Source organism: Aethalodelphis obliquidens, unplaced genomic scaffold (genome assembly GCF_003676395.1).
Source record: "Aethalodelphis obliquidens isolate GAN/ISIS:26980383/991018 unplaced genomic scaffold, ASM367639v1 scaffold2, whole genome shotgun sequence".
In the NCBI taxonomy this organism is placed as follows: Eukaryota; Metazoa; Chordata; class Mammalia; order Artiodactyla; family Delphinidae; genus Aethalodelphis; species Aethalodelphis obliquidens.
Genome location: NW_020837946.1, coordinates 59071140 through 59099106, shown reverse-complemented (window position 1 = coordinate 59099106; position 27967 = coordinate 59071140). Strand labels below are relative to the sequence as shown.

Here is a 27967-nt window from a genome sequence, read left to right as displayed (position 1 = left end):
TAGAGTTTATTATTATATCTCTTATAAGCTCACCAGTCAGGAACATTGATTCTCAAGGAATAAACTATCAACTCACCCAGGAGTTTTCTCACCGAGTTCCTTTTGAGACTTTGTGTCATAAAAATTCAAAAGCAGAGTTAGGAGGGAACTCTCCGAGGAGCCGTTCATTCCTTGTGTGTGCTGGACAGTCACAGACTTTTCTCTCAGGTCCTTAGTCCCTTTTCTCCCCAGTGAGGCAAGGAAACCTGATTGAAGCTGGGCTCCCTTGGGTCTAAGTGGATCACCCGCTGTAGAGAAGAGATGAGCTTAGGGGAGAAGCCTGGGAAGCGACACCCTGGCTCCAGTGGACCCTTAACTAGAGACTGGCTTCCACACTCCAGCCACCTCCCTCCAGATGACCATCTCTTCTGATTTCCTTCCGAGAGGCATTTTGAAGGGGCAAGCGAACCAGGTAGAGAAAATAAGAGGGACATTTGGAAGGGGTGGAAGCAGCACTAACTGGCCCCATCGGAATAGAAGGCTTCTCCGTCCCCCTCGCCTCCCTCCTTACGTCCGTCACTGTTGGTACCTGGCCCCCTTCTCCCACTCCCCACCCGAAGAAATTCAGCCAATAGTTCTGCTTCTCCAGTTGTTTAGCTATAGGTTACAAATGCTGCTTTTCACAAATACTTCCCACTTACTATGGTGCTTTCACGTCTCTATTAGATTGCTTATAAAATGTGGCATTTAATAAACTTAATTGAATCTCCAGGCCCTTCCTCAAAGCACTATAAATATTAAAAACTGCCAAATAGGGCTTTTTTTTCCTATTGTGGAGTTTTTATAAATGGATAGATAAACATGAATAAAATAACAGGGCACAAAGGATTTTGTAAGGAAGTAAAAAGTCAACACCTTTTGTACATTTCGGAAGAACTAAAAGGCAGTGCTTTGCCTTACTTTTTTTTTTTATTAATTTATTTATTTTTGGCTGTGTTGGGTCTTCGTTTCTGTGCGAGGGCTTTCTCCAGTTGCGGCGAGTAGGGGCCCCTCTTCATCGCGGTGCGTGGGCCTCTCACTGTTGTGGCGTCTCCCATTGCGGAGCACAGGCTGCAGACGCGCAAGCTCAGGAGTTGTGGCTCACGGGCTTAGTTGCTCCGCGGCATGTGGGATCTTCCCAGACCAGGGCTCAAACCCGTGCCCCCTGCATTGGCAGGCAGACTCCCAACGACTGCGCCACCAGGGAAGCCCCTGCTTTGCCTTACTTTGATATGTCTTGCGTTTATGAAAAATTCAGTGTAGGGAAGTTTATTTCCCATGACCAACTATTTTTGGGGGGAAAGATACATGTACACACACGTGTGTTTGTGTGCCTCAGTATATAAGCTTGCAGTGGTAGGGTTCTGTAAGAAATACAAATTTTAATTGACAGCAAAGGAGCAAATGCAGTTCAGAATTTGACTACATGACTTGCTGCTGATTTCCAATTCGCGTTGCCGACGGGCTTCGTCAAACAGGTCAGGCAGCCTCCTATAGAACTAAAACAAAACTGGGAGAGGCGTCCAGTACATCCTTGCTGATGGGTTGATAGTCATGTGTAGAAATGGCCTGCCAGAAAATGTCTAATAACTGGGGAAACAGCCCTGACTTGTAGTGTTTGCAGCTTTCCATGTCGTCAATACTCCTACCGTGGCCAATTTCAAATTGCCAATGTGACATCACTGAACTTGAAGTTGGGAAGAGATGAAAGCAATCAGCTCATGAGGGCTGGCTCCAGCACAGATTGGATCACTCTTAGTCTTCTTAATCAAGATTATGAATTCCTTTCAAAATCATGAGTAGCAAGGAAGTATACCTGATGAAACATAGGTTTAAATAAATTGCAAACACATTATTGCTGGTTTCCAGCTATATTAAAATGCATAGTTAGCTCAGAGAGTGTTCCAGGCTCCCAATGAACCCCTTGTTGGCTTAGATCCCCTTGGGTGGCTATTGGCTCATACAGCTACACTGACCACAGTGTATGAATCACAAGTTAGGATTTGAGTTTGTAGGAAGTAAGAATATAATTATACAAACAGAGAAACAGAACTTAAATTTGTGACTGCCTTTTAAAACGGTTGTAACAGCCATCACTGGCAACTTTATGATGACAGGCGCAGTTGTTGATAATAACAGAGATCTTTGCTTTTAGAAGCAGGTTTTGAAAAGTCTCTGGGAATCACTGTAAGTTCTGCAGAGAGAAGGCCTTGATAACTCACAGTGACTTGTGTATTCTGAACCAAAAATTAGATCTTGGAAATAATCAACTGTAAAAGAACAGATTATTTGGAATGAAATTAAAAGCACTATGTTAGGGCTTCCCTGGTGGCGCAGTAGTTGAGAGTCCGCTTGCCGATGCAGGGCACGCGGGTTCGTGCCCTGGTCCGGGAAGATCCCACATGTCGCGGAGTGGCTGGGCCCGTGAGCCATGGCCGCTGAGCCTGCGCGTCCGGAGCCTGTGCTCCGCAACCGGAGAGGCCGCAGCAGTGAGAGGCCCACGTACCACACACACACACACACACACACACACACACACACACACAAAACACTATGTTAGGAAGCAAAGATGTGTGACAACCACATCAACATTAGGATTTGGATTGAGAATAAACAATGCCTGCTAACTAGGACAGTTTAGGGTTTTTTTCCCAAAAACTCTATTTCTAAAAAAAAGAAACAAAAATTGTATTTCTTAGAGTCATTTCTGGAGACATGGGAGGTAGGAGGAGAATCTAATAGGTATAAGAGCTGTTTTTGTATTTTGAAGGTCTTGGGTGAAAGTTTATTTGCAGCCCATTTCCCAGCATTAAAAACATTTAAGCAGTAATTAGGTAAGCGAGACCACTTTCTATATTGGTTAAGAAACCCAGTCTGAGATAGAATAGATTCTTATGTATTCAAAAATCAAGAGGAAGACCTACTATTCTTTTTCTCCAAGATGAATACCTTGTACCTCCCAATTTCAAATACAGTTTAAAAATGAAGAAAGAAAGAAGCCCTTTCCAGACATGTCAACTAACATCTGAACCATTTCAGGTAGTCAAGTGTGTGATGCATCGTATGAAAGTGTATCTCACTTGATTTGTTTCACTTTATTTTAACATCATCCCTAAAGTCCTTTTTTCAAGCATAACTCAAATAACAACTCCCCAGAAGGCAACAGAACAACCTTATCTCCACTGGTGTCTGGTTGGCACCAGTCTGCCCTGACCTTAGACACAAGCCATTGTTAAGGGTATAACGCATTTACATATTTTGCAATAAAACATGAGTTATTTGCATTACTGTGTCAAGTTTTATTTGATTCTTTCACCTAAAAATGACTCATTTTCCTTTCTTGTATTTTAAAAACCAACTACTCTAAGCTTGTTTGAGAATAATCAAAAATTGCCCATTTAGCTAGAAGTCATTTTCTTTTCAAAAGGCAAATGTTATTTAATCTTTCAGCTGTTCATTGTGCCATCATAAATACTTTCTTTTCAGCACAGTTGTGGGGACTGAAATGAGCCCACTAATTGCCTCCCATTTCGACTGACATGTGGTGGTTTAGTGGAAAGAGAACACAGCAGGGAGAAGGAAATAGGAGGCTGAGAAAATGAGAGCTAATTATTTTCACTGCCTCATGTCAGGCTCTGTGTCAGCCTTGTTTTTACAAACTGGAAGGTTTAGCACTAAATAAAACAAACTGGCGTCATGTTTTTATATACTGGCAGTGTCATGGAAGCAGCTGCACATCTCAAAGACAATATAATGCCTGCGTTCACATGGACACCATCTGACAGACACTGTGAGCCACGGCTAATGAGGACATCACAGTGGTGCCAAGTGAAAGGTGCTGAATTATGTATGATTCTTCATCAGTACAGCAATAGTCCTGTACATCATTATGAGACATTGTTTTGCTGGAGAGATTAAAACATTCTTAGTTCCAGACCCTGCAACCTATATGCGCTGAAAGAGGTTATTAATGGAATTTTTAGGGAGAGTTTCTTGTGGATTTCTTTTGGGTTGAAAAACGAATCTCGTGGGACAAAGCCGTGATGGGTCACGACACCGTATAGATAAAGAAGAGAAACAAATTAACCATACTTGCATTATCTTCCTTTTAAAGGCAGCATAATAAAATAGAGTGTACCAGGGTTATACATAATGATAAATAACCCAGGTGCTATCTCGGGATGTTCCACTCTCCTGCCTTTAAAACAGCAGGTTTCAGCAGCTGAGCGAGATAATAGCAACGCGTGTAAAGGAGCCTTCGGAGGCCTAAATCATCAACATCTTACTACTTTTAATACCAGCATGACCAACATTTCTATCGTATTTTTATTTCATCTTGTATGACTTCTTACATTTCAAAATAGTCAGTCGCCTGCTATGAGACTGTTTCCCTTTTTTCCCCCCTCTTGAATCTTAAAAAGTTTATTCTGACCTCTGTATTTTAGATTTTAAAATGTTTCCCCAGTACAGGCCATTTTTTTTTTTAAGGTGGAAGGGCCTCTTTGCTAGAATCCTGGGCATTCTCTGGTGATCTTACTTTTTCTCTGGTCATGGGGAACGGGTAGGGTGGTGATGGAGATTTTAAAAACCAGTGTCCCCTCCATTAGACTGGGCATGCCCAGTGTAGCTAAGTTAACTTGCTGCAAATCTCTACACTTTCTGACCCTCAGTCTGCTCATCTGTAACGTGGGGGCAGTGCTATCTATAACAGGGTAAGCCTGTGGGGATTAAGTAAGAATCTCGAAAACATTATGCCTAGTGAAAAGAGCCAGACACGTACACATGCATACTACAAAATCCCAATTTTATGAAGTTCTAGAGCAGGCAAAATTAATCTAGGGTGGTAGAAATTGGACCAGTGGATGCCCCTGGTTGTGAAGGAGTTATCAACTGGGAAAGGGCATGAGGGAATTTTCTAGGCTAGTGGAATATCTTACCTGTTTGGGTAATTACATTGGTGTACACATTTGTTAAAATTAATTGAGCTGTACACTTAAAAATCTGTACACTGGACTTCCCTGGTGGTGCAGTGGTTAAAGACTCCGTGCTTCCACTGCTGGGGGCGTGGGTTTGCTCCCTGGTTGGGGAAGTTCCGCATGCCTGAGTGGTGTGGCCACAAAAAAAAAAAAAACAAAAAACAAAAAAAAAACTGTACATTTTATTGTGTGCAAATTATACCTCAATAAAAAATACATTAAAAAATGTTAATGTCTGTAACCTTCAGGTAATGGTCATCTATAGGAGTCTGAAAGCCGAATGTGGAGGTCTGTTTCCTTCTCAAATGTCCTAAATAATCTTGGCCCTAGATTTTTAAAGGTTTATCTATAATGTTCATGTTTGCAATAAAATCTTGGTAGGAAAAAATAAATAGAAAGAGAGGTTGTTGTTTCTGAATTGCCCAGAACTTAAAATAATATTTAAGTATAATTTTTATGCTAACTTCAATCACTTTTTCTATTTAGAAAATTTACCTCTATCTTGATTCGTTCTTTTTTTATTTCTTTTCTTCCTTCCTCCTTTTTTTTTTTTCTTTTTATGGAAGGGAGAAGGGATGTGTATGTTTGGCATCCCATGTATTAGCCTGGAACTCCAAAGAATTTTAAACAGCTTGCAGAGAATGTAATAGTGATTTCTCACAAAGAGATATTTAATTTAGCATTAACTGAGTGTTGTTTAGGATGTTAACTTCACAGTGTAAGAGTTTCTGTTTTACTTGGCCAGTAATCTTAATTCAGAAAATTTTTTCACGTAATTGGCAATGCTGAAGCAGTTCAAACAGAATGCTTTCTCATCCTCCATTAACCACACACTTGCTCCTAAAATTATCCAGGTATTTCAGCAGCTGAAATGGTACATATCCTGGGCACTCAACAGAATTGTCATTTTTTTCATCAGTTTCCAATGCAAAAATTCCCCTCTCCCCAACAGAATCCCATCTGTTTCTTATAGATTTGCACTGAGGGGCAGATTATCTAGCTAGTAGAAAGGTTTGGATAGCTGTTTTTTGCTATTCAGCCTCAGTGAAGAACTTCCCCAAAGGCTGCTGTGTCACTGCCTTTTCCCTAGAGATTAGTAACTAGCACTCCCTAGAGATGTGCAAGGTACAAATTTGAAAAGTGGGAATGTCCTCTTGGGTGGGAATCTAGTTATGAAATAAAAAATCCTTGGTAGTCAGGACCTGCCCCATGATTTTGCTTGTGCAAACAGAGGGGAGAAGGTTGTTTCTGCTTTGGGGAGTGGCCGTCCTGCCTAGCCACAAAGCCTAAGCCAGGACTGGAGGGAAGTGTTTGTGATTCCAGGTCCTGGCCCAATCAGTCAAGGAAGGGAGCTTACAAACAGTGGAATGGCACCATATACACTTTTAACAATGGTCTTTTTCAATAAAGGAGGGGGAAATGGACTGTGTTGGACTTATTGGAGAGACTCAGTATTTCAGTCTCTGCCGTGGAGTCCTATCAAGGAACTCACCAAGATAATTTGGACTACTCGTTGACTTCGGAAGGTGGAAAGTACTATAATTCTTACTCTTGTTAACCCGTAAGAGGGCAAGTTCAGGATTCAGAAAAGACAGAGGGGAAACCTGCTCTTCATAGCACAGTGGGCCCCCTTGGTTTAGTTCGGAACCCCACCACTTGCTCTCTGTGTGATCTTGGTCAAATGACCTCATCCCTCTGGGCTTTAGTTTCCTCATCCAAGATGAGGCTCTCTGGCTGTCAGTCACATTTCACAACCATGGTCCCTCCGGACATCTGCTGGTTTCTGTTGGTAGGGCTGCGTCAGGATCTGTTGAAACAGGAAAGGGCAGTATTGGTGTTATCTAATCCACGTATGTAAGAAGATGTAAGTTTCTTCCTTCTACTTATTTCAGAAAGGCAGTCTTTGCTGTGTCGCCACGTGGCTGTACCTTCTTTTTTCCAACACTGATCAGTCCCCGGCACCAGTGTCAGTCAGTGCCCTCCGGATCCCCAAACTCCTGCCCAAGGAAGATGCTTTGATCCAGCCTGTCCACTCTGGCCAGGTCCCTATTCTAAACACTCTTTGAACCTTCCTGCCTCACTTACCTTCTCGCCCATTCTCTTAGATGGCTGCTAGATGACGGGCTGGCTGATGTCATAACAGATTGGAGCTCTGTTGGGGACCTGTATTGGTAACAACAGTAATCACTTCTTTGGGGGCTCCTAATTCGGCTTCAGCACAGTGCTGGGTACTTTATTTACATTATCTCATTGAGTCCAAATACAACCACCCACTCGTCATTAAAGAACACTAAGATTCAGACAGGTTCTATAACTTGCCTGAGGTTGTGGGGAAAGTGGCAAAACTGGGATTCCAGCTCAGGTGGTTGCCCTTTAAACTTGTGATCTTTCGCCTCACCCCTGTCTTGCTCCCCCGGTAATGGCTCAATGATGATCCTTTCCTATATTGTTTCCATTTGAATAGGAATTCTCAGCACCTTATGGGTGAATAACAGAACGACTGCAGACTGCCAGGGGTGAAATCGTTTCGGAAAAGGAGTCCTTCAGGGCTCTCTCAGAATACAGAGCTGTCTGCTTTTGATTTCTGCCTGTCAAGATCAAGTTGTTCGCAGACGTTCAAAGTAACTCTTGAATGTTTCCCATTCAGAAATCAATACCCACATTTCTGTCATTCACATCAAGCCAAAATCGATAGTTCACCCTGGTAAAAGTGAATGGTTTTTAAATCAGAGTCTATTCCCACTATCTGGTCCGTATCACTACCAAGAAACTGAAAAGCTAGCAATTGTGCTTGTAAAATTCTATATTAGGCTCATAAGTATGCACAATTGTTATTTTTAGCGATATTATTGATGAGTTAATTCATCTTATTCATATGAAAACCTTTCCAATGATCCGTTGGTTAAGAACTCCGTACACTGCGGCATCCCGTCTGCAGTGGGGTCCTGTGGAATTCAATAAGTTGTTTAAGTCCTGGGAGTTGTGGAGAATGCTTTTGGACACCTTTGGATCACCGAGTAACAGAAATACCAGGAATACCTTAGGGTAATTTAAAATTGAGCAGAATTTAAAGAATTCCATTACTTTATTTGTAGATTACTTTTCTTAACTAGACAACAATAAAATCATACATACCCTGAAAATACCCAGGAGTTACATCAGGGCCTTGACATATTAAATTAATAATTTGGGTGAACACTGCATATTTCCTTTCTTTCTCTCCCATCTGTGTAACAATCAATGCCTACTTTTTAATGAATGGATAATGCCCCTCTTATCACTTCTCTGATTATAGCTTTATGGCTTCTGTAGAAGATAGCTTCTTTTATGGTTCAGGTAAAAGGCTTTCTTTCAGCTAAGAGGAAAAGAATTAAAAAAATAAAAGGACTGTAACCCTATATCTAGATCCTGTTTCTCCACATTGGACTTTGAGGAAACAAAGAAGTTGGGGCTTAGGGGAGGACCTGTGACCACTTGCTTTTTTGGTTGTATTAGCAAAGTCTTCTCTGCTCCTGCTCCTTTAATAGCTGGTCCCATTCTGGAACTCTGTCAACCATCCAATGAGTTTGTCCTGCCACCCTCCCAGTTGCCCTTCCCTATTAGTATCTCCTCCAACTTTGGAGCCAAGCAGCCTTGTGCCTTTTTTTTTTTAATTTTATTTTTGGTTGTGTTGGGTCTTCTCTCTAATTGTGGTGCGCGGGCTTAGTTGCCCCATGGCATGTGGGATCTTAGTTCCCCAACCAGGGATCGAACCCGCGTCCGCTGCATTGGAAGGCAGATTCTTAACCACTGGACCGCCAGGGAAGTCCCCAGCCTTGTGCTTTTCTAATCCCACCTCCACCACTTCTTGGCTAGGAAAACCTAGAAAAATTCCTTAATCTGTCTAAGCCTCATTTTTCTCACTTGCCTGATGGGAAAATAAAGCTAACTTGCAGAGTCATTATGGATATCAAATAAAAGAGCACAGTGTAAGTACCCAGCAAGATGCCGAAAGCGTAGTAAGCACTCCACAGCCTGGGTTCCCTCCAGTCAGACCCTTCTCCACGCAGAGCTCCCCTGAGCCTGTCCTCGGCAAGGTCTGATTGGGGCCTGAGGTCACGGAGGTGAAGCAGAGGGGATTGGGCATTCGCACCACAATTCAAGGTCTTTTGACTGTGCTTTTGACTAACTTCATTCCAAAACTTGCCAGGCACAAGGAACAGAACTAAGTCAACTTGTCTTTTCTAAGGCTTTTTATTCCAGCTACCGCCTTGAGGAGGTCCTTGCTATTTCAGAGAAGAGCAGTCATGACTCCAAAGAGTGATTATCCTGCCCAGTTATCTCAGGACTCACGTTGCCAGGGTAGCAGTGGCTCCAAAACAAGGAAATACTGAGAGATTTGTCAATTCTGAGCGACTAATTTGACTTGTGTTAGCCAGGAGCTAGTTTTTCACGTTATTGAATAGACCTTTTCCTTCACTAATTGGCTGCCCATCTTGTGAATGTGGCTGGGCAAAGAGGGGCCCTCCCTTCAGGCCTGGGCCCTTCTTGGTTCTGCAATTCGTCCAGAAGCTTTCCTAAAACATGGGGCGCCCCCAGCTTCCTATTGAAGCCAACAGGTTTTCAGCAGCCCCTTTGTTAGCGTTTTTCCATAATAATTGTGTCCGAGCTTGCTCAGGGAACATTCCAGGTCTGCTTGTGTGAGAGCATGTTCTGGTTTCAGCATGTAAGGTGGTCAGTGCTTTATCCTTAAGCTCTCAGAATCCTTCATTCTTCAAATAATATAAGAAAGAAGATGAATTTATGATCCAGGGGTCAAATTTGGTGCACAGACCTGGGTCTCTTTTTCCTTTTAATTGCATACACAGTGTTTATACCCCAACATTTTTATTATTAAATTTTTCAGCAAAGTTGAAAAAATTTTATAGGAATTCTTGTATACTCAACTCCTAGATTCAAGCATCAGGATCTACTTACTTTATTACATATCTGTCCATCCCTCTATCTTCTTAACCATCTATCAATCTTTATTTTTGGATGCATTTCAAAGTAATTTGCAGATACGAGTACACTTCCTCCTAAATACTTCAATATACTAGAGTTCAGTAAGAAATGCACATATCTGAAGTGTACATTTGCTGTGTTTTAACAAATGCATATACCTATATAACTCAGACCACTATCTATAGAGCATTAGCATCTCCAGAAAGTCCCCTCATGCCCCTTCCCAGTCAGTCCCTATCTGCAGAAGCAACCACTTTTCTGAATATTTTCCACCGTAGATTGGTTTTGTCTGTTCTAGAAATTCATGTAAATGGAAGCCTTAGTTTGTTCTTTTTATACGAAATTTCACTGGCTATAATGCTTTTGCGATTTACCCATGTTGTTGCATGCATCAATAATTAGTTCCTTTGTATTGCTGAGTATATTCCATTCTATGAAAGTGTTGGTCAACACTTGGCCTGTTTCCAGTTTTTTTATCTATTATGACAAAGCTGCTCAGAGGAATACTGTACAAGTCTTTTTTCATTTTACTTGGGTAAATACTTAGGAGTAGAATTTCTGTGTCATAGAGTACATATATGTTTAATTTTATAATAAATTGCCAAAACTTTTCCCAAAGTGATTTTACCGTTTACACTCCAGCCAACAACCCAGTAGCTCCAAATCACAGCCAACATTTGATGTTATCAGTCTTAGCCACCTGGTATGTATATAGTGGTATCTCATTGTGGTTTTCATTTACATTCCCCTGGTGACTAATGGTGTAGAGCACTCCTTCATTACATCGTGGTTTTACTGAAAATTTAATTAACATACCATCATTTAAAAAATCAAGAGGTTTCATACAAGAATCAGATATCCAACTTTTCATAAATCATTAAAGGACCTAGCAAGACTAGACTCATATTCCCACATGGGAACAATCAACAGAAGCTGAGCGGTGGCTGTCCCTTTAGGGCAGTTGCCCTTTAGATCCCAAGAGTCCCCTAACCCTTCCCCTGACCCCCCCAACCCCCAATGCTTGGGCCAGTTATGCATTGCTGTACATCCTCACGTTTCCTGTTAAGAAGAAAGGGAGCTATTTCTTGAACCCATGTCATACCAACACTGGAAAAGTGAAAGGTAGATCCAGAGGGACTTATATTTCAAAAAAAGTGGGAAGACCACATTTCTTTGGGTCAATGGAAAAATATCCCTACCATATTTAATATGTAAATTAAGTGGGTCCATTGTGAAATATTACAGTTTAAGGCTCTGTAATGAAACTGCCTGGCTTTATTCATTTTTATCTACCTTGCTCATTTAGGATGTGGAGTTTGCAACTCCTATAATAGAACATTTAGATTGATAAGTGGTGTCTCAAGACTGCCCCACCTGGGGATTATTTAGATATAGAAAGAGATCTAATTTCATGTCCTTTTATTGATAAAGAAAAAAAAAAACACTCCAGTAATACTTCATTTAGAATACGTCATGTGTTATAAAACATTGAGACAAAAAAAAAAATTGTTTTACTTTCTCAAATTCTATAATTTTTCTTTTAATTCCAGGATTGTAAGTGGAAAATGTATATGGAAATGGATGGGGATGAAATTGCAATAACCTACATCAAAGATGTGACATTCAACACTAACCTACCTGATGCAGAGATTTTAAAGATGACAAAGGTAGAGTTCTATTTACTACTTAAAAGCTTTTTTGAATTCACAGCTATCAAACAAAGACATTAAAATACCCCAGCAGCGTGCTTTTGTGCCTGTGATGCTCAGACCAGCTCAGCCTCAAGCTGGCTGTTGAAAGGCACATTTTATTTAGCAGATTGAGATCATAATAGTTTTTTGTTAAAATTCCACTTACGCTGTGTGAACTAAAAAGTACTACAAAAAAGTGTTGTTTCATTTTTTTTAACTTTCTTCTACATTTCTTTATGTGTATTCCGTCATTTATTAAAGGAAAGAAAATGCTAATGATGTAAATGTTTACCTCGAATTTTGGGTCATTTTCAACTTTTAAAAACTTGTCAGGAGAAAGGCTTTCTTGGTGGTGTTGAATTTCTTGAAGAACTGAGATGAGATTATTCATGAAGCACATGTTGAAGTCTTCATGGCTTCCTTGAGTTCACACCTATGAATTCCCGGAGTGGCCAGAGAGCATCTTACTACTTTGGGGTCAATGGTACAAGCACGCCCATTAAAACACTGAAGACAGTCTTAGAAAAATGCTTAGCTTCTCTTCAACATGGAAAAATTCAAATCTGTCAACAATACTGAAAAAATACATATAAGACTTCAATTGTAGAAGGTCAACAACTCAGGTGAATAACCATGATGTCAATAGGACAGTCACCCTAAACGTCACATAAGCCATTAACTCTAGTACACTCTTGACTGTGTATTTGGTTTCAGTGAGGAAAATGGGGCTGGCAGCAAAGAGCCGTGGTACAAACACAAGTGGGGAAGTGCAAAGAGTCTTCAAAGCCACAGCATTAGACTTGCGAATGTGTTCGCTTCCCAGGCATGAGGTTGCTAACCACCCAAGTCCTTTTAATTTAGAAGCATATGCATATTCCTTGTTGGATTGCCCTGAGTAACTGGAAGTTATGTTATTTATCACCAAGTTTATGATCTGCTTTCACCTTTCCCTTATTCTGTTGGGACAGACTGTGTTTTGGTATCTTGGAGACTGGACACACACTTTCTCTTTCCTCCCCACCTGTGCCATCTCTGGTTGCCGCCAGTTGTTAGTGGCTTCAGTGTCACTGAGAAGCAAGTCATTGCCTGATAACAGAAGGAAGTCACTCAGAGCAAAAAGAACGGGGTGGAGTTATAAAACTGAATACAGGTGCTTCTGCTCTAAGGCCATATAGACATTCTAGAGGAACCATATCTTCTGCAAAATCATGCAGCAACATTAACAGGGCTTATGGGAAAAACAGGATTGGGGCGGGCCATTCAAAATCTGTAGAACTTTTTAACATCAACAGAAATAATAAAAATCCTAATTAAGGAAGAAAAACAAAACAGAGAAGATTGATTCTTGTCACAGGAGAGACTAGAAGTCGACTCCATACCCAAACTTCGTCACAAACCTTCCGTCTGTCCCTCTGAGGGCCCATTCATCTTTCCTAAAAATCATTTACTCTCCTCCAAGAGGCCTACATCCCCCTCTTCCCCTTTCTCTATAAAGATGGCATTTAATCCTGAATTCTTTGAGTTACTCATTTTTCCCTGGGTATCTCCTGTGTATACATGAGGTATACATGTTAATAAAAATCTCTTTGGTTTTCTCTTGATAAAAAAAAAAAAAGCCCAGTTAAATCTCTACCACATTTGCTTTGTGCCTATCTCATGGCCAGTCATTTGCAGCCTTAAACCTGGAATGATGGGTTGGGGGGTGGGAAGAGAGTGGAGATTCACTTCTAATAAAGACCATTTTCATCAAACTTAAAATAGGATCCAAGGCATAGGCTTCTTTATTACTCATTTATTTTAATATAGTGGAGAAATGTCTTCCCAGTTTTATTTGCACCTGCAGCATTGCCGGGTAGCCTGATAGCAGGGTGGTTATGAAGCCGCTAAACCAGCCACTGCTTGCAACCAAAAAAGTCACTTTAGGGTCTTCTAAGGTTGTTAAGGCTTTCTCTTAATGGTGAGAAAACTTTCCGCTGAGGCTTCCAGACATTAGCTTGAGTTAATGACCTAATGATTGGATTGAGTGATGTATCGGAAAAGAGAAGATTGTGGGAGACAAGATTAGCTGTTCACAAACATAGGAAAGGATATGTTATGAAACCAAACCCCCAAACATTAGACATTAGCATGTTGTGAGTAATCACATGTGAACCAACATGAGTTTCCTAATAATCTGACATCATGGCTTTCATGATAACCTGAATCACGCCCTATTCGCCAGCTGTGTACGTCACAGCCGGCCTCCAAGAAACCTGCGCTGTAGCAGGGCAGGCTGTACGATGGCACTACACCCATCCGAACTTTTGTTTTTTTCAGCCCCCGTTTGTAATGGAGAAGTGGATTATAGGAATAATGGAAAATCAGACTGTAGAATGCACAGTCACATATGAGGTAAGCTGGGCAGGGGGTGGGCACCTGTTGGCTTCACCATCAGTTTCTCCGTAGGGATTTATTTGCTCCCTCAGAGTTCTTAAAATTTATTGGAAGAGAAACTACTTAACCAACATGAGTATGGGAAGATCAATACAATTATTCTAATGAAGTGTTGGGAAGGATTGAGAATGGGATACACTTGCCTAGAGATTGAGGTAGTAATTCATTCATTCATCAGTTAATGATTGAGCACCTTCTGCATACCACGTATGCATGTGTGAGGTACTGGGGATACGGAACAGTGACCAAAACAGAGCTCTGCTTCTTGGTGCTTAGAGTCTAGGGGTGAAGGTAGATCAGCAATTCTTCACAGAGTGCAACTTCTACTACCATAAGGGGGGGGTCTACTATCAAAATCAGACTCCACATATTTTATATATGGAAAAATAGAAAACGTATACTTTAGAAAAATGTGCTATTAAAATTAAAATTCATATATTGAGCAAATACCTACCAACGAGTAACATTCCGTGATTAGGATAGACTAAATCTCTACTCTCTCGAGGCTTATATGTACTCCAGTGGGGGGAGATAGATGATAAATAAGTAATCTCAGAGTGATAAGTGAGAACCAGAAAATAGTGAGACATGGGGCGTTAGATTGGATGGTGAGGGAAGGCTCCTTCTCTGAGGGGGAGGCAACAAGGAACAGCAGAGGAAGGGCAAGTGCAAGTTTCTGAAGCACAGAGGGCGTGACAAGGCTAGAGAGGTGGGCGGGGCCGAGCCTAGAGCCTCCAGAGCCGCAGTGAAGAGTTTGGATTTACTGTAAGCTCCCTGGGAAGCCAGTGGGTGTTTTAAGTAGTCTGCTGCTTTAAATGATCTAATTATGTTTTAAAAATCAGCAAGGTCTTCATGATGGTGGGAAAATCTGCTTCACGAGGTAGAGAAACCCTGGGGGAACCGGGTGGAGGGAAACAGTTATAGCAGAGTCTTGGCACCCATGGAGATATTAGTATGCAGCTACCCTTAATAGGACATGCCCTCATTCATTCACTCATTTATTCACCCAAGAAACATTTAATAAGTATTTGCCATGACCTGGGCACTGTAAGAGGAGCTTACACCTGTGTTATTAACCTCGTGCAAATAGTCAAAAACAGGGAGCATCGTCTTCACCTGGCAGCTAGGGAAAACGGGCTCAGAGAGATGAAAGGCGCTCCCGAGGTTTGGGGTAGTCAGTGAGAGTCGGTGGAGTCACACCCAGGTCCTCTGACTGTGAATACAGTTTCCACTCTTCCTGTTCTATCTGTTCCCTTCCTAGCAGTAAGGTGAGGGAAGTCAGCCTGGAGTGGGACTTTGTGCGCTGCTGCACTGAGCTGCCAGGGTGTGGCTTTTTAACGTGAGAAATCCAAACCCTGGACAGTCCGCTTATCCAGGGTGACCCGATGCTGGAAGCTAATTAGGACAACAGCAATGATTTATCCTCATCACCCAGGGTGCACTGCCTGTCAGGGATGAGGCACCTGAGAAAGAGCATTCATTGTCAAAGCGTTGCCTGCAGGGCACAGAACCTAAATAAAAGAAGGTGACTGGTCTTGAGGAACTTGGAATCTGGATTATTCTAGAGCCTGTTGACCAGCCCCCCCCCTCCCCCCCCCCACTAAGGAAAAGCCCTCTTTGAGTAACTGGACAGTCATGACAGCCAAGTTTCATCTCTACCTGCCTTAGTTCTGGAGATACACCTCACCAAGTTTTTCCTTCTCTTTCTCTCCTGTCTCTTCCTCCTCTCCTTCCTCCTTCTCAGGCTCCATGATGATACGCTACTTGTGTCTGTAACAGTCACTTCAGGATTTTAAAAAATATATATTTTCACAACCGTATCAAATCCTGAGGCTCTCCAATCTAGCCTGATTTGTGACACCTGGTGATGAAGGGGAGCACAGGACAAAGAAAGTGGTGTGTCTTGATCCGGCGTCCTCTCCTTTTTCTAATCCTTATTCTTAATTCTCTATCCTGCCTCACTTTTGCATTTGTTACCCTGTACCCTCCCATGGGGGTAATTAGTCCCACCGACCTACCCACACTCACCCAGTTACCCAGGATGATCACAGGCAGTCCTGGGCAAAATAGTGGTCAGATTTTTATTTATTCAACAAAATATCTGAGTTCAACTACTATAAACAAAAGACATTGTTATGTTTATCATTACTTATTAAACGAAGAGGTAAGTTGAGATTTGCCAACTAACAAATTCTTAGAGAAGACAACCACCTTTTTAACTACTATAGTCCACTAAGGAATAAAGTGGTTAAAATTTTTCTTTTAATCAGATTACCATATTCAGGCAAACCGTGCAAATATATTACCTAATGCATTATGATAGTGTTCTAAGGAGTTACACTGAAGGGATATGATAACCTGGTTTTCCTTCCTTCCTATTTTATAAACGTGTGTATATTTGGTTGTGGGTTTCTCTCCCTTTTTTTTTTTTTTTTACAGAGCGATGTTAGAGCTCCAAAAAGCACTAAGCACGTCCATTCAATTCAGTGGAGTAGAACGAAACCTCAGGATGAAGTGAAAGCTGTCCAGCTTGCCATCCAGACGTTATTCCCCAACTCAGAGGGCAACGCTGGAAGCAGGTCTGACTCAAGTAAGTCAGCTGTGCACTAGACATGTTCCAAAGCGGAAATGTCAAATCCTCAGACCAGGGATAAGCGCCAGTCTGTGAATTGACATAGATTTCTAATATAATACTTCCTTCTTCTTTTTTTGGAATATTGAGTTTTATACACAAATTATATGGAAAGTAGTATTTATGGGCTTGGAAATAGGGACATATTATAATAAAGTATAATATTTGGATAACTACCATATAAGATGAAAATTAGTGATTATTTTATATTGGTAAATAAAAATATGTATGTATATTTATACACATATATATTTAGTTTCCAAAATTGTAGATAAAGATAAGAATCATCTTCCATGTCCAGCAAACCTTCCTGTAGAATCACTGCCATCACTGGGGCGACCTCTTGAGTCGGGAGCACCATGGATCCATCAAAGCATAAGAATGATAGGGGTGGGACTTTCCTGGCGGTCCAATGGTTAAGACTTCGAGCTTCCACTGCAGGGGATGTAGGTTTGATCCCTGGTCAGGGAATTAAGATCCCACGTGCTGTGCAGTGCAGCCAAAAAATGAGAAAAAAAAAAAAAGAATGATAGGGGAAGGGAGCGAGGGGGAAAATAAAAGGAAGGAAGGAAGGAAAGAGGGAGGATAGAGAAAGAGAAAACATGAAATACATATGCTGGGTAGTGGTGACAGTAATTACAGACACTATAAAGAAACCATTTAGAAATAACAGAGGAAGGCAGGCTGACTTGCTGTTGAACTGGTCATTATTTGCTAGCTTCAGGGAAGAAGTTCTGACCTTCACCTTTGCAGGTCCAGAAACTCTAATACAACCCAGAGTCAGGCTAACAAACATGAAGGAGATGGATACATAAAACCCCATGCAAATCACTTTTCACCGTGAGAAACACACCTCCCCAACAAACCAGAAACACACGTTTTCTGATCAGTGCCTCTTCTTCCCAATAAGAAAATATACCTGAGAAGCCATAACAGAAGGTTCTTTGGTGGCATGGAAACAAAGTACCCTGATGGCTAGTGTCCCTGAGTTATGAGAGCCTAGCTTCTGTGTCCTCCACTATAAGGACTCGCTTGCCAAGGAGACTAGGTGTGTTTTTTTGTTGTTGTTTTTAAATTAATTTATTTTATTTATTTTTGGCTGCATTGGGTCTTCGTTGCTACGCCCCGGCTTTCTCTAGTTGTGGTGAGCAGGGGCTACTCTTCATTTTGGTGTGCGGGTTTCTCATTGCGGTGGCTTCTTTTGTTGCGGAGCACAGGCTCTAGGCATGCAGGCTCAGTAGTTGTGGCTTATGGGCTCTAGAGCGCAGGCTCAGTAGTTGTGGTGCACAGCCTTAGTTGCTCCGCAGCATGTGGGATCCTCCTGGACTAGGGCTCGAACCCGTGTCCCCTGCACTGGCAGGCAGATTCTTAACCACTGCACCACCAGGGAAGTCCCAGACTAGGTGTTTTTAAATGCCCACCAGCCACAGGGCCCAGGATCCTGAGCAGTACTCTAAACCCAACAACAGGTTTTAACTATAATAAAATTTATTGTCTTCCATAACAAGAAGTCCAGAGGTAGGCCAGGCTCCAGGTGCAGTAAGATAAGCTGCTCAACCATGTTAAGGATGAGAAATGAACCTTTCCTTCATTCCACTCTGCCATCCTCAATATGTTGCCTTTGCCCTCAGCCTAGCTCCTCTCGTGTTCACAGTCATCACATAAAGATATGATAAGGCTGAATGGATACAAATACAAGACCCATATATATGCTGTCTAAAAGAAACCCACTTGAGACCTAGAAACACATACAGACTGAAAGTGAGAAGATGGAAAAAGATATTCCATGCAAATGGAAACCAAAAGAAAGCTGGAGTAGCAATTCTCATATCAGACAAAATAGACTTTAAAATAAAGACTATTACAAGAGACAAAGAAGGACACTACATAATGATCAAGGGATCGATCCAAGAAGAAGATATAACAATTGTAAATATTTATGCACCCAACATAGGAGCACCTGAATACATAAGGCAAATACTAACAGCCATAAAAGGGGAAATCGACAGTAACACATTCATAGTAGGGGACTTTAACACCCCACTTTCACCAATGGACAGATCATCCAAAATGAAAATAAATAAGGAAACACAACCTTTAAATGATACATTAAACAAGATGGACTTTTAATTGATATTTATAGGACATTCCATCCAAAAACAACAGAATACACATTTTTCTCAAGTGCTCATGGAACATTCTCCAGAATAGATCATATCTTGGGTCACAAATCAAGCCTTGGTAAATTTAAGAAAATTGAAATTGTATCATGTATCTTTTCTAACCACAATGCTATGAGACTAGATATCAATTACAGGAAAAGATCTGTAAAAAATACAAACACATGGAGGCTAAACAATACACTACTTAATAATGAAGTGATCACTGAAGAAATCAAAGGGGAAATAAAAAAATACCTAGAAACAAATGACAATGGAAACAGGACGACCCAAAACCTATGGGATGCAGCAAAAGCAGTTCTAAAAGGGCAGTTTATAGCAATACAATCTTACCTTAAGAAACAGGAAACATCTTGAATAAACACCTTAACCTTGCACCTAAAGCACTTAGAGAAAGAAGAGAAAAAAACTCCAAAGTTAGCAGAAGGAAAGAAATCATAAAGATCAGACCAGAAATAAATGAAAAAGAAATGAAGAAAACGATAGCAAAGATCAATAAAACTAAAAGCTGGTTCTTTGAGAAGATAAACAAAATTGATAAACCATTAGCCAGACTCATCAAGAAAAAAAGGGAGAAGACTCAACTCAATAGAATTAGAAATGAAAAAGGAGAAGTAACAACTGACACTGCAGAAATACAAAAGATCATGAGAGATTACTACAAGCAACTCTATGCCAAAAAATGGACAACCTGGAAGAAATGGACAAATTCTTAGAACAGCACAACCTGGAAGACTGAATCAGGAAGAAATAGAAAATATGAACAGACCAATCACAAGCACTGAAATTGAAACTGTAATTAAAATTCTTCCAACAGGGCTTCCCTGGTGGCGCAGTGGTTGAGAGTCTGCCTGCCGATGCAAGGGACGCGGGTTCGCACCCCGGTCCAGGAAGATGCCACAGAGCGGCTGGGCCCGTGAGTCATGGCCTCTGAGCCTGTGCGTCCGGAGCCTGTGCTTCACAACGGGAGAGGCCACAACAGTGAGAGGCCCGCGTACCGCAAAAAAAAAAAAAAAAAAAATCTTCCAACAAACAAAAGCCCAGGACCAGATGGTTTCACAGGCGAATTCTATCAAACATTTAGAGAAGAGCTAACACCTATCCTTCTCAAACTCTTCCAAAATATAGCAGAGGGAGGAACACTCCCAAACTCATTCTACGAGGCCACCATCACCCTGATACCAAAACCAGACAAGGATGTCACAAGGGAAGAAAACTACAGGCCAATATCACTAATGAACATAGATGCAAAAATCCTCAACAAAATACTAGCAAACAGAATCCAACAGCACATTAAAAGGATCATACACCATGATCAAGCGGGGTTTATTCCAGGAATGCAAGGACTCTTCAATATACGCAAATCAATCAACGTGATACACCATAATAACAAACTGAAGGAGAAAAACCATATGATCATCTCAATAGATGCAGAGAAAGCTTTTGACAAAATTCAACACCAATTTCTGATAAAAACCCTGCAGAAAGTAGGCATAGAGGGAACTTTCCTCAACATAAGAAAGGCCATATATGACAAACCCACAGCCAACATCGTCCTCAATGGTGAAAAACTGAAAGCATTTCCACTAAGATCAGGAACAAGACAAGGTTGCCCACTCTCACCACTCTTATTCAACATAGTTTTGGAAGTTTTAGCCACAGCAATCAGAGAAGAAAAGGAAATAAAAGGAATCCAAATCGGAAAAGAAGTAAAGCTGTCACTGTTTGCAGATGACCTGATACTATACATAGAGAAGCCTAAAGATGCTACCAGAAAACTACTAGAGCTAATCAATGAATTTGGTAAAGTAGCAGGATACAAAATTAATGCACAGAAATCTCTGGCATTCCTATACACTAATGATGAAATATCTGAAAGTGAAATCAAGAAAACAATCCCATTTACCATTGCAACAAAAAGAATAAAATATCTAGGAATAAACCTACCTAAGGAGACAAAAGACCTGTATGCAGAAAATTATAAGACACTGATGAAAGTAATTAAAGATGATACAAATAGATGGAGAGATATACCATGTTCTTGGATTGGAAGAATCAACATTGTGAAAATGAATCTACTACCCAAAGCAATCTACAGATTCAATGCAATCCCTATCAAACTACCATTGGCATTTTTCACAGAACTAGAACAAAAAATTTCACAATTTGTATGCAAACACAAAAGACCCCTAATAGCCAAAGCAATCTTGAGAACGAAAAACGGAGCTGGAGGAATCAGGCTCCCTGACTTCAGACTATACTACAAAGCTACAGTAATCAAGACAGCATGGTACTGGCACAAAAACAGAAAGATAGATCAATGCAACAGGATAGAAAGCCCAGAGATAAACCCATGCACATATGGACACCTTATCTTTGATAAAGGAGGCAGGAATGTACAGTGGAGAAAGGACATCCTCTTCAGTAAGTGGTGCTGGGAAAACTGGACAGGTACATGTAAAAGTATGAGATTAGATCACTCCCTAACACCATACACAAAAATAAGCTCAAAATGGATTAAAGACCTAAATGTAAGGCCATAAACTATCAAACTCTTAGAGGAAAACATAGGCAGAGCACTCTGTGACATAAATCACAGCAAGATCCTTTCTGACCCACCTCCTAGAGAAATGGAAATAAAAACAAAAATAAACAAATGGGACCTAATGAAACTTCAAAGCTTTTGCACAGCAAAGGAAACCATAAACAAGACCAAAAGACAACCCTCAGAATGGGAGAAAATATTTGCCAATGAAGCAACTGACAAAGGATTAATCTCCAAAATTTACAAGCAGCTCATGCAGCTCAATAACAAAACAACAAAAAACCCAATCCAAAAATGGGCAGAAGACCTAAATAGACATTTCTCCAAAGAAGATATACAGACTGCCAACAAACACATGAAAGAATGTTCAACATCATTAATCATTAGAGAAATGCAAATCAAAACTACAATGAGATATCATCTCACACCAGTCAGAATGGCCATCATCAAAAAATCTAGAAACAATAAATGCTGGAGAGGGTGTGGAGAAAAGGGAACCCCCTTGCACTGCTGGTGGGAATGTGAATTGGTACAGCCACTATGGAGAACAGTATGGAGGTTCCTTAGAAAACTACAAATAGAACTACCATATGACCCAGCAATCCCACTACTGGGCATATACCCTGAGAAAACCATAATTCAAAAAGAGTCATGTACCAAAATGTTTATTGCAGCTCTATGTACAGTAGCCCGGAGATGGAAACAACCTAAATGTCCATCATCGGATGAATGGATAAAGAAGATGTGGCACATATATACATGGAATATTACTCAGCCATAAAAAGAAATGAAATTGAGCTATTTGTAATGAGGTGGATGGACCTATAGTCTGTCATACAGAGTGAAGTAAGTCAGAAAGAGAAAGACAAATACTATATGCTAACACATATATATGGAATTTAAGAAAAAAAATGTCATGAAGAACCTAGGGGTAAGACAGGAATAAAGACACAGACTTACTAGAGAATGGACTTGAGGATATGGGGAGGGGGAAGTGTAAACCGTGACCAAGCGAGAGAGTGGCATGGACATATACACACTACCAAACGTAAAATAGATAGCTAGTGGGAAGCAGCCACATAGCACAGGGAGATCAGCTCGGTGCTTTGTGACCAGCTAGAGGGGTGGGATAGGGAGGGTGGGAGGGAGGGAAATGCAAGAGGGAAGAGATATATGTGTATATGTATAACTGATTCACTTTGTTATAAAGCAGAAACTAGCACACCATTGTAAAGCAATTATACTCCAATAAAGATGTCAAAAAAAAAACCCACAAAAAACATATGATAAGGCCCACAGGAAATGAGAGGTCAATCCCTTCCCTGTTCTCATGTTTTGGAGTAAGAAAGACTTGCTTAGAAACCCCCTGCAGACTACCTTTCAGGTTGCTATGGCCAGAGCTGAGCACCTTGTGCATTCCCGACCATGGCATCGCTATGTCTGGCTTGGACTAATCAAAGTCTGCCTTAGAGACAGATGTGGTCAGCTTCCCCCATGCACATGGCTCCATGGAGGGGGTTGGACACTGAACAAAATCAGGGTTCTGTTGGAAGCTAGGATTTCAGAGAAGTCCAAATGAAGGGAAGAAGGCGTGTGGTGGTTGAATGAAGCCTGTGAGGAGTGTCTGAACACAGGAGGTCGCCTGTATCTGGATGCGTCCCTCACCTGAGAGGCGTGAGTCACCTGTGCAGAGCAGTGAGGGAGGCTGCTTGCTGGCAGAGGGAGGTGAGCATGCTCTGTTCCTCTCCAGAAGCTCCATCGGCACAAGCACGGCCAGAGTAGCTCAGTGAGGACACCAGGGAACTCAAGAATGAGGGCAACTCAGGCCCTTGGGAAGACAGAGATCTTAAGTGTGAGGAACTTGCTTATTCACTGAAATATAGCTTACTAAATGGCTCTTGTTAATTAACCATTTTCTTTTACCATAACTTCTTCCTGTTTGCCATGAAGCTTCATTTTTCATGCAGAAAACATTTCTTATCCCTGAACCTCAGGAATCTCTCCTCTGGAGATATGAACAGTCTCTCTCCCAAACAATGTTTAGCTGTTTCAACTATTAGAACCCAATTTATTTTATCTGCATTTAGGGGTCTTGAGGATTTAAAAGTGCTGGTTGGCAAAAAGCCTTTTGTTTACTAAACATACCTCTGCCATCCAAAGACACTGAAACAGCAATTTCTAGAAGTGACAACATGGCTAAGTGGGAACAAGATGGGATTTAGATGCAGAAGGACCTGAGATTATTAACTGAGTGACCGTGGGTCCAGTGACTTCCCCTCTCAAGCTTCGGTCTCCTCAATTCTAGAATGATATTATTAGTGTTGACCTGAGAAGATTTTTGAAGGGTTAAATGAGATACTATACAAAAAGCCTTTGGAACACTGCCAAGCATGTAGCATAAATTCGGTAAGTATAAATGTCCTTATTTTTTTAAGTATTTATAATAATAAAGGAAATGTCCTTATAACTAGCCTAGAATGTCTATGAATGGTAAAACTTTGAGCTTCCCAAATAGGCTTGAAGTATCCTGAGACAGGCTTATGAGTTAGGCATGCAGATTTACTGTAGCTTCAAAGATGTTCATTTCCATTTCTTCCACAGGTGCTGATTGCCAGTGGCTGGATACTCTGAGGATGCGGCAGATTGCATCCAACACCTCCTTACAGCGCTCCCAGAGCAACCGCATCCTGGGGTCACAATTCTTCCCCTATCTCAATGACCAGGACTCCTATGCTGCTGCTGTGAGACGGACCCAGGTGCCCATTAAGTACCAACAGATAACACCTATAAACCAGTCCAGAAGCTCCTCTCCTACTCAGTATGGACTGACCAAAGACTTCTTTTCTCTGCATCTCAACTCCAGGGATAGTGACTTTTCCAGTCTTAATACTGACAGCTCTTTAGAGAGGGGTCGATACTTAGATAGAAGCAGGAACAAACACAATCATGCTAGCCTATCTCTCAATTCTTCTCTCAGAGGAAGATTCAGTGGAAAAAGTCAGCATTCCACTCCTTCAAGAGAAAGATACTCTGGCAAATTCTGCAGGGTTTCTCAGTCAGCACTCAATACTCATCAGTCACCTGACTTTAAGAGAAGCCCAAATGCCTCCCATCAACCCAGGACCATCCCAGGGATGCCTTTGCGCACAGACACCGACTCACGAGCCAATGAAGAGGAAAGCAAAGTCAGCGAAGGGGGATGGACAAGGGTGGAATACCGGAGAAAACCCCACAGGCCCTCTCCTGCCAAGACCAACAGAGAAAGACCCAGAGGAAACTTCCGCGGAAGGAGAAACTTTTGATGAACTGAACTGGTTGAGCTTTTCCTAGCACGTTTCTTTTTAATGTAATGGATTTTGCTAATGTGCTGCCTTCCAAAAGAATTAACAAAAAGACAACCTTTCCATTTTTTGGATTTGGGAAATACCTTCTAAGTGAGACTATAGCCAAAACAGGGCCAGATTATGGGTGTTGGTTGTCCAGTGTAAGTAACTAGACTTAAATATAACCAAACATATTTTATTTCCCTGAATTAACATCTTTAGAGGAGGGAATATACCATTTTATTACCCTAGCCATTGCTGTTCTAGTTAGCAGGGCCTAGACTAGGGTGAGGTTAAATGGAAAAACTTATCTTAAATGGGGCACTCATCTTGGGTGCAAAATTTAAGGGAGGAATCAAAAAGCTCAGTAATCAAGATAAATAATATTCTAGTGTACTATTTAAATAAATGAAAATTAATGCGAAATAACTGTGATAAAGAATCGAAATTCTACGTAAAGACAGAGTAAGCATTACTGATTTTTCCTTTTGTCTAAGGCTCCCATATGGCTTGGCAAGGCACTGTTACTGATCCTGTATTTAGAATTTTGATATTTTTTCATCATGTAATTTTTGCATTAATTTTCTCTTTTAAAAATATTGCATTAAAATATCATTTATCTCGATTACTGAGGTGTTTTTTTTTAATGCCCCCTTACATTTTGTGCCCAAGGCAAGTGCCTCACTTGCCTTACCCAATCTCCACACTGCTGGTTAGTATTTATTTTAGTAAGATATTTGGGTTTTTATCACGGTCAGAGCCAACTTGATTTGACTTGTCATTTTTAGGCAATAAAAAAGGTTATTGAACTTAATGTTGATTATGATGCCATATATCATACCTTAAGACTCACCAGAAACCAAAGATCTTAATTGCCTAGGTGATTTGTGGTTATTTCTTTCCCAAAGTTCCCAGGGACTGCCCTTGAATATCATTTTCTATATTTTGCCAAAGGAGGAGCAAAGAGGGGAAAAAAACGGTCCATGAAGTCCTCTTGGGATGTCAGCACTCTCAAATCTAAAAGAAAACAGACACAGAACGGGATGATAACATCACAAGCTAAAAGCCAGAGAAATTTAAAATTACCAACAGCCTGTTAGAGCAAGACAGTAAATACCATCCTTGTAGCAAGAAAGCTGTAAGCAGCTGGGGGTAAAGAGGCGAATGGTACGGGTGGGCGGAAACTGCCTGCAGTTTAGGACAGGAATTGTGGGATCCAGCTTGGGAAATTCATATTTTTACAAATCAAAGGGTCAGGTGGCAACGAACATATTATATGTCAAATGAATAAGTGTTACTTTCAGTACCTTCTGAGATTCTGTTCAACATTCACTAACCCTGAATATCAAGTGTCCTTTGGCCTGGATAGGATTCTCAATGCTCTGTAGAAAACCACATGACACACTGGCAATTCTGGGGATGGCGGGGGGCTTGGGGGGAGGTCTCTTTTAATAGAAACCGGTCTTCAAGTACATGCGTATATTCCCAGAGTAGCTGCCCTGTTCTAATACAGTGCTTGGGGACTGGAGGTGCAAACTGCATTTGGGCAGCATTAAAATCTAGGTTATAGGAAATGACCTTTACTTGCAAGGGAAGCTGTGACCTAAACATCAATCCAACAACTCAGTTGTCTAACTCTTATTGTTTGCCATCTGCATTTACAAGCAAAAGCGATGGGAAATGGTGACATCAGACACCGAGGTCCTCTTTTCCACCATGGATAACCAACTTCTCTAAGGTTTTAAGCTCCACTGTGATCCTTTCTCATGAAGCTTGTATCAACCACAGTCTGTTTTCAATTATTTTTTTCCCTTTGTCCTTTGTTCATGTTTAATTTTTTTTTAAGTGAGCTAATACAAAGTATGCTATCTTCATAGCATGCTGCTTCCAAATAAACAATAAAATATTTTCTTTGATTAGAATTTCTGGATAGGGCTTCCCTGGTGGCGCAGTGGTTAAGAATCTGCCTGCCAATGCAGGGGACATGGGTTTGAGCCCTGGTCCGGGAAGATCCCACATGCTGCAGAGCAACTAAGCCAGTGCACCACAACTACTGAGCCTGCGCTCTAGAGCCCACGAGCCACAACTACTGAAGCCCGTGCGCCTAGAGCCCGTGCTCCGCAACAAGAGAAACCACCACAATGAGAAGCCTGTGCACCGCAATGAAGGGTAGTCCCTGCTCACTGCAACTAGAGAAAGCCTGCATGCAGCAACAAAGACCCAACACAGCCAAAAATAAATAAATAAATTTGTTTTAAAAAAAAAAAGAATTTCTGGATAAGTAGCTGAATGTATTCTTAACTGGGTCACTCTGATGGGAGCACAAAGTGTGGCTCTAATTATTAAACAAAATGCGCATTCTGGGGGATTATTTAAGACTCTGGTTTAAAAGGTATTATGCCAGTGATTGCTTGTTTCATGCTGTTTCCGCTTTTCTTGCTTTCTTAGGCTATTTGTTAGAGAATCCAGCCTGGTAGTAAAATGACTTAATGACCTCATCCCTAGTTAGTGCAGTAGCTGATCACAAAGAGGTTATTCCAACAGTGCACAAAACTGACCACTACATAAGATCTCATGAAAAAATACTTGTCACCTCAATGCTCCCAGCCAAAACCAAACTAAGAACATCTGGAGTCTGCTTCTTGCTTGTAAAGAAATAATAAGAGTGGATGTTATGTTTTTTCCTAATGATGCTTATTCACCACAAATTGCTTGCCAGGTTGAAAGATGAATGTAAGTCAAGGACAGAGCAAGGATGAACGGGACTTTTTTTTTTCCATCAAGTTAAATCAGTTGCAAGAGGCTGAGTTTATAACAACAACCACCAACAAACACCACCAAAAAAACGCACCAGGGATATTTTAAGAGAAAAAATTACAGTAGGAATAAATTAAGAAAGTATCTCTTTGAGTTGGGCACCTCTATGTGTGGGTGATGTGGTCGACCCTCGTAGGCTTCTGATCAAGTCTGGAACAGCTGAGTCTATACTGGTTGCTACCAAAGAGGCAGTCATCACTCCAGGCATTGCCCAGACAAAGCGGGATGTTTTGCTCTTTGCACGGTCACTAGACTAGCAATTCTATAGAATTAACCTGAATAATTGAATAATCCCAAATATGGAAAGGAGAACTAGAGATTATTTATCAAGGATACTTTAGAAATAAATGTAACCTGGTAATTATTTTC

The 27967-nt window shown here is 41.1% G+C and overlaps 1 protein-coding gene across 3 annotated transcripts in view; it reads left to right on the top strand.

The window, feature by feature from the left end:
• The window catches only part of MAP3K20 (mitogen-activated protein kinase kinase kinase 20), a 173658-nt gene extending 146969 nt beyond the window's left edge, over positions 1-26689 (top strand). For all 3 annotated transcript variants that reach the window (XM_027128169.1, XM_027128170.1, XM_027128172.1), the window contains 4 exons: positions 11528-11644; positions 13985-14059; positions 16541-16691; positions 24060-26689. In XM_027128169.1, coding sequence (XP_026983970.1) covers positions 11528-11644; positions 13985-14059; positions 16541-16691; positions 24060-24760 — 1044 coding nt within the window. In that variant the 3' untranslated portion in view covers positions 24761-26689. The remainder of the gene's footprint in view (positions 1-11527; positions 11645-13984; positions 14060-16540; positions 16692-24059) is intronic.
• Positions 26690-27967: the final 1278 nt, after the last annotated feature.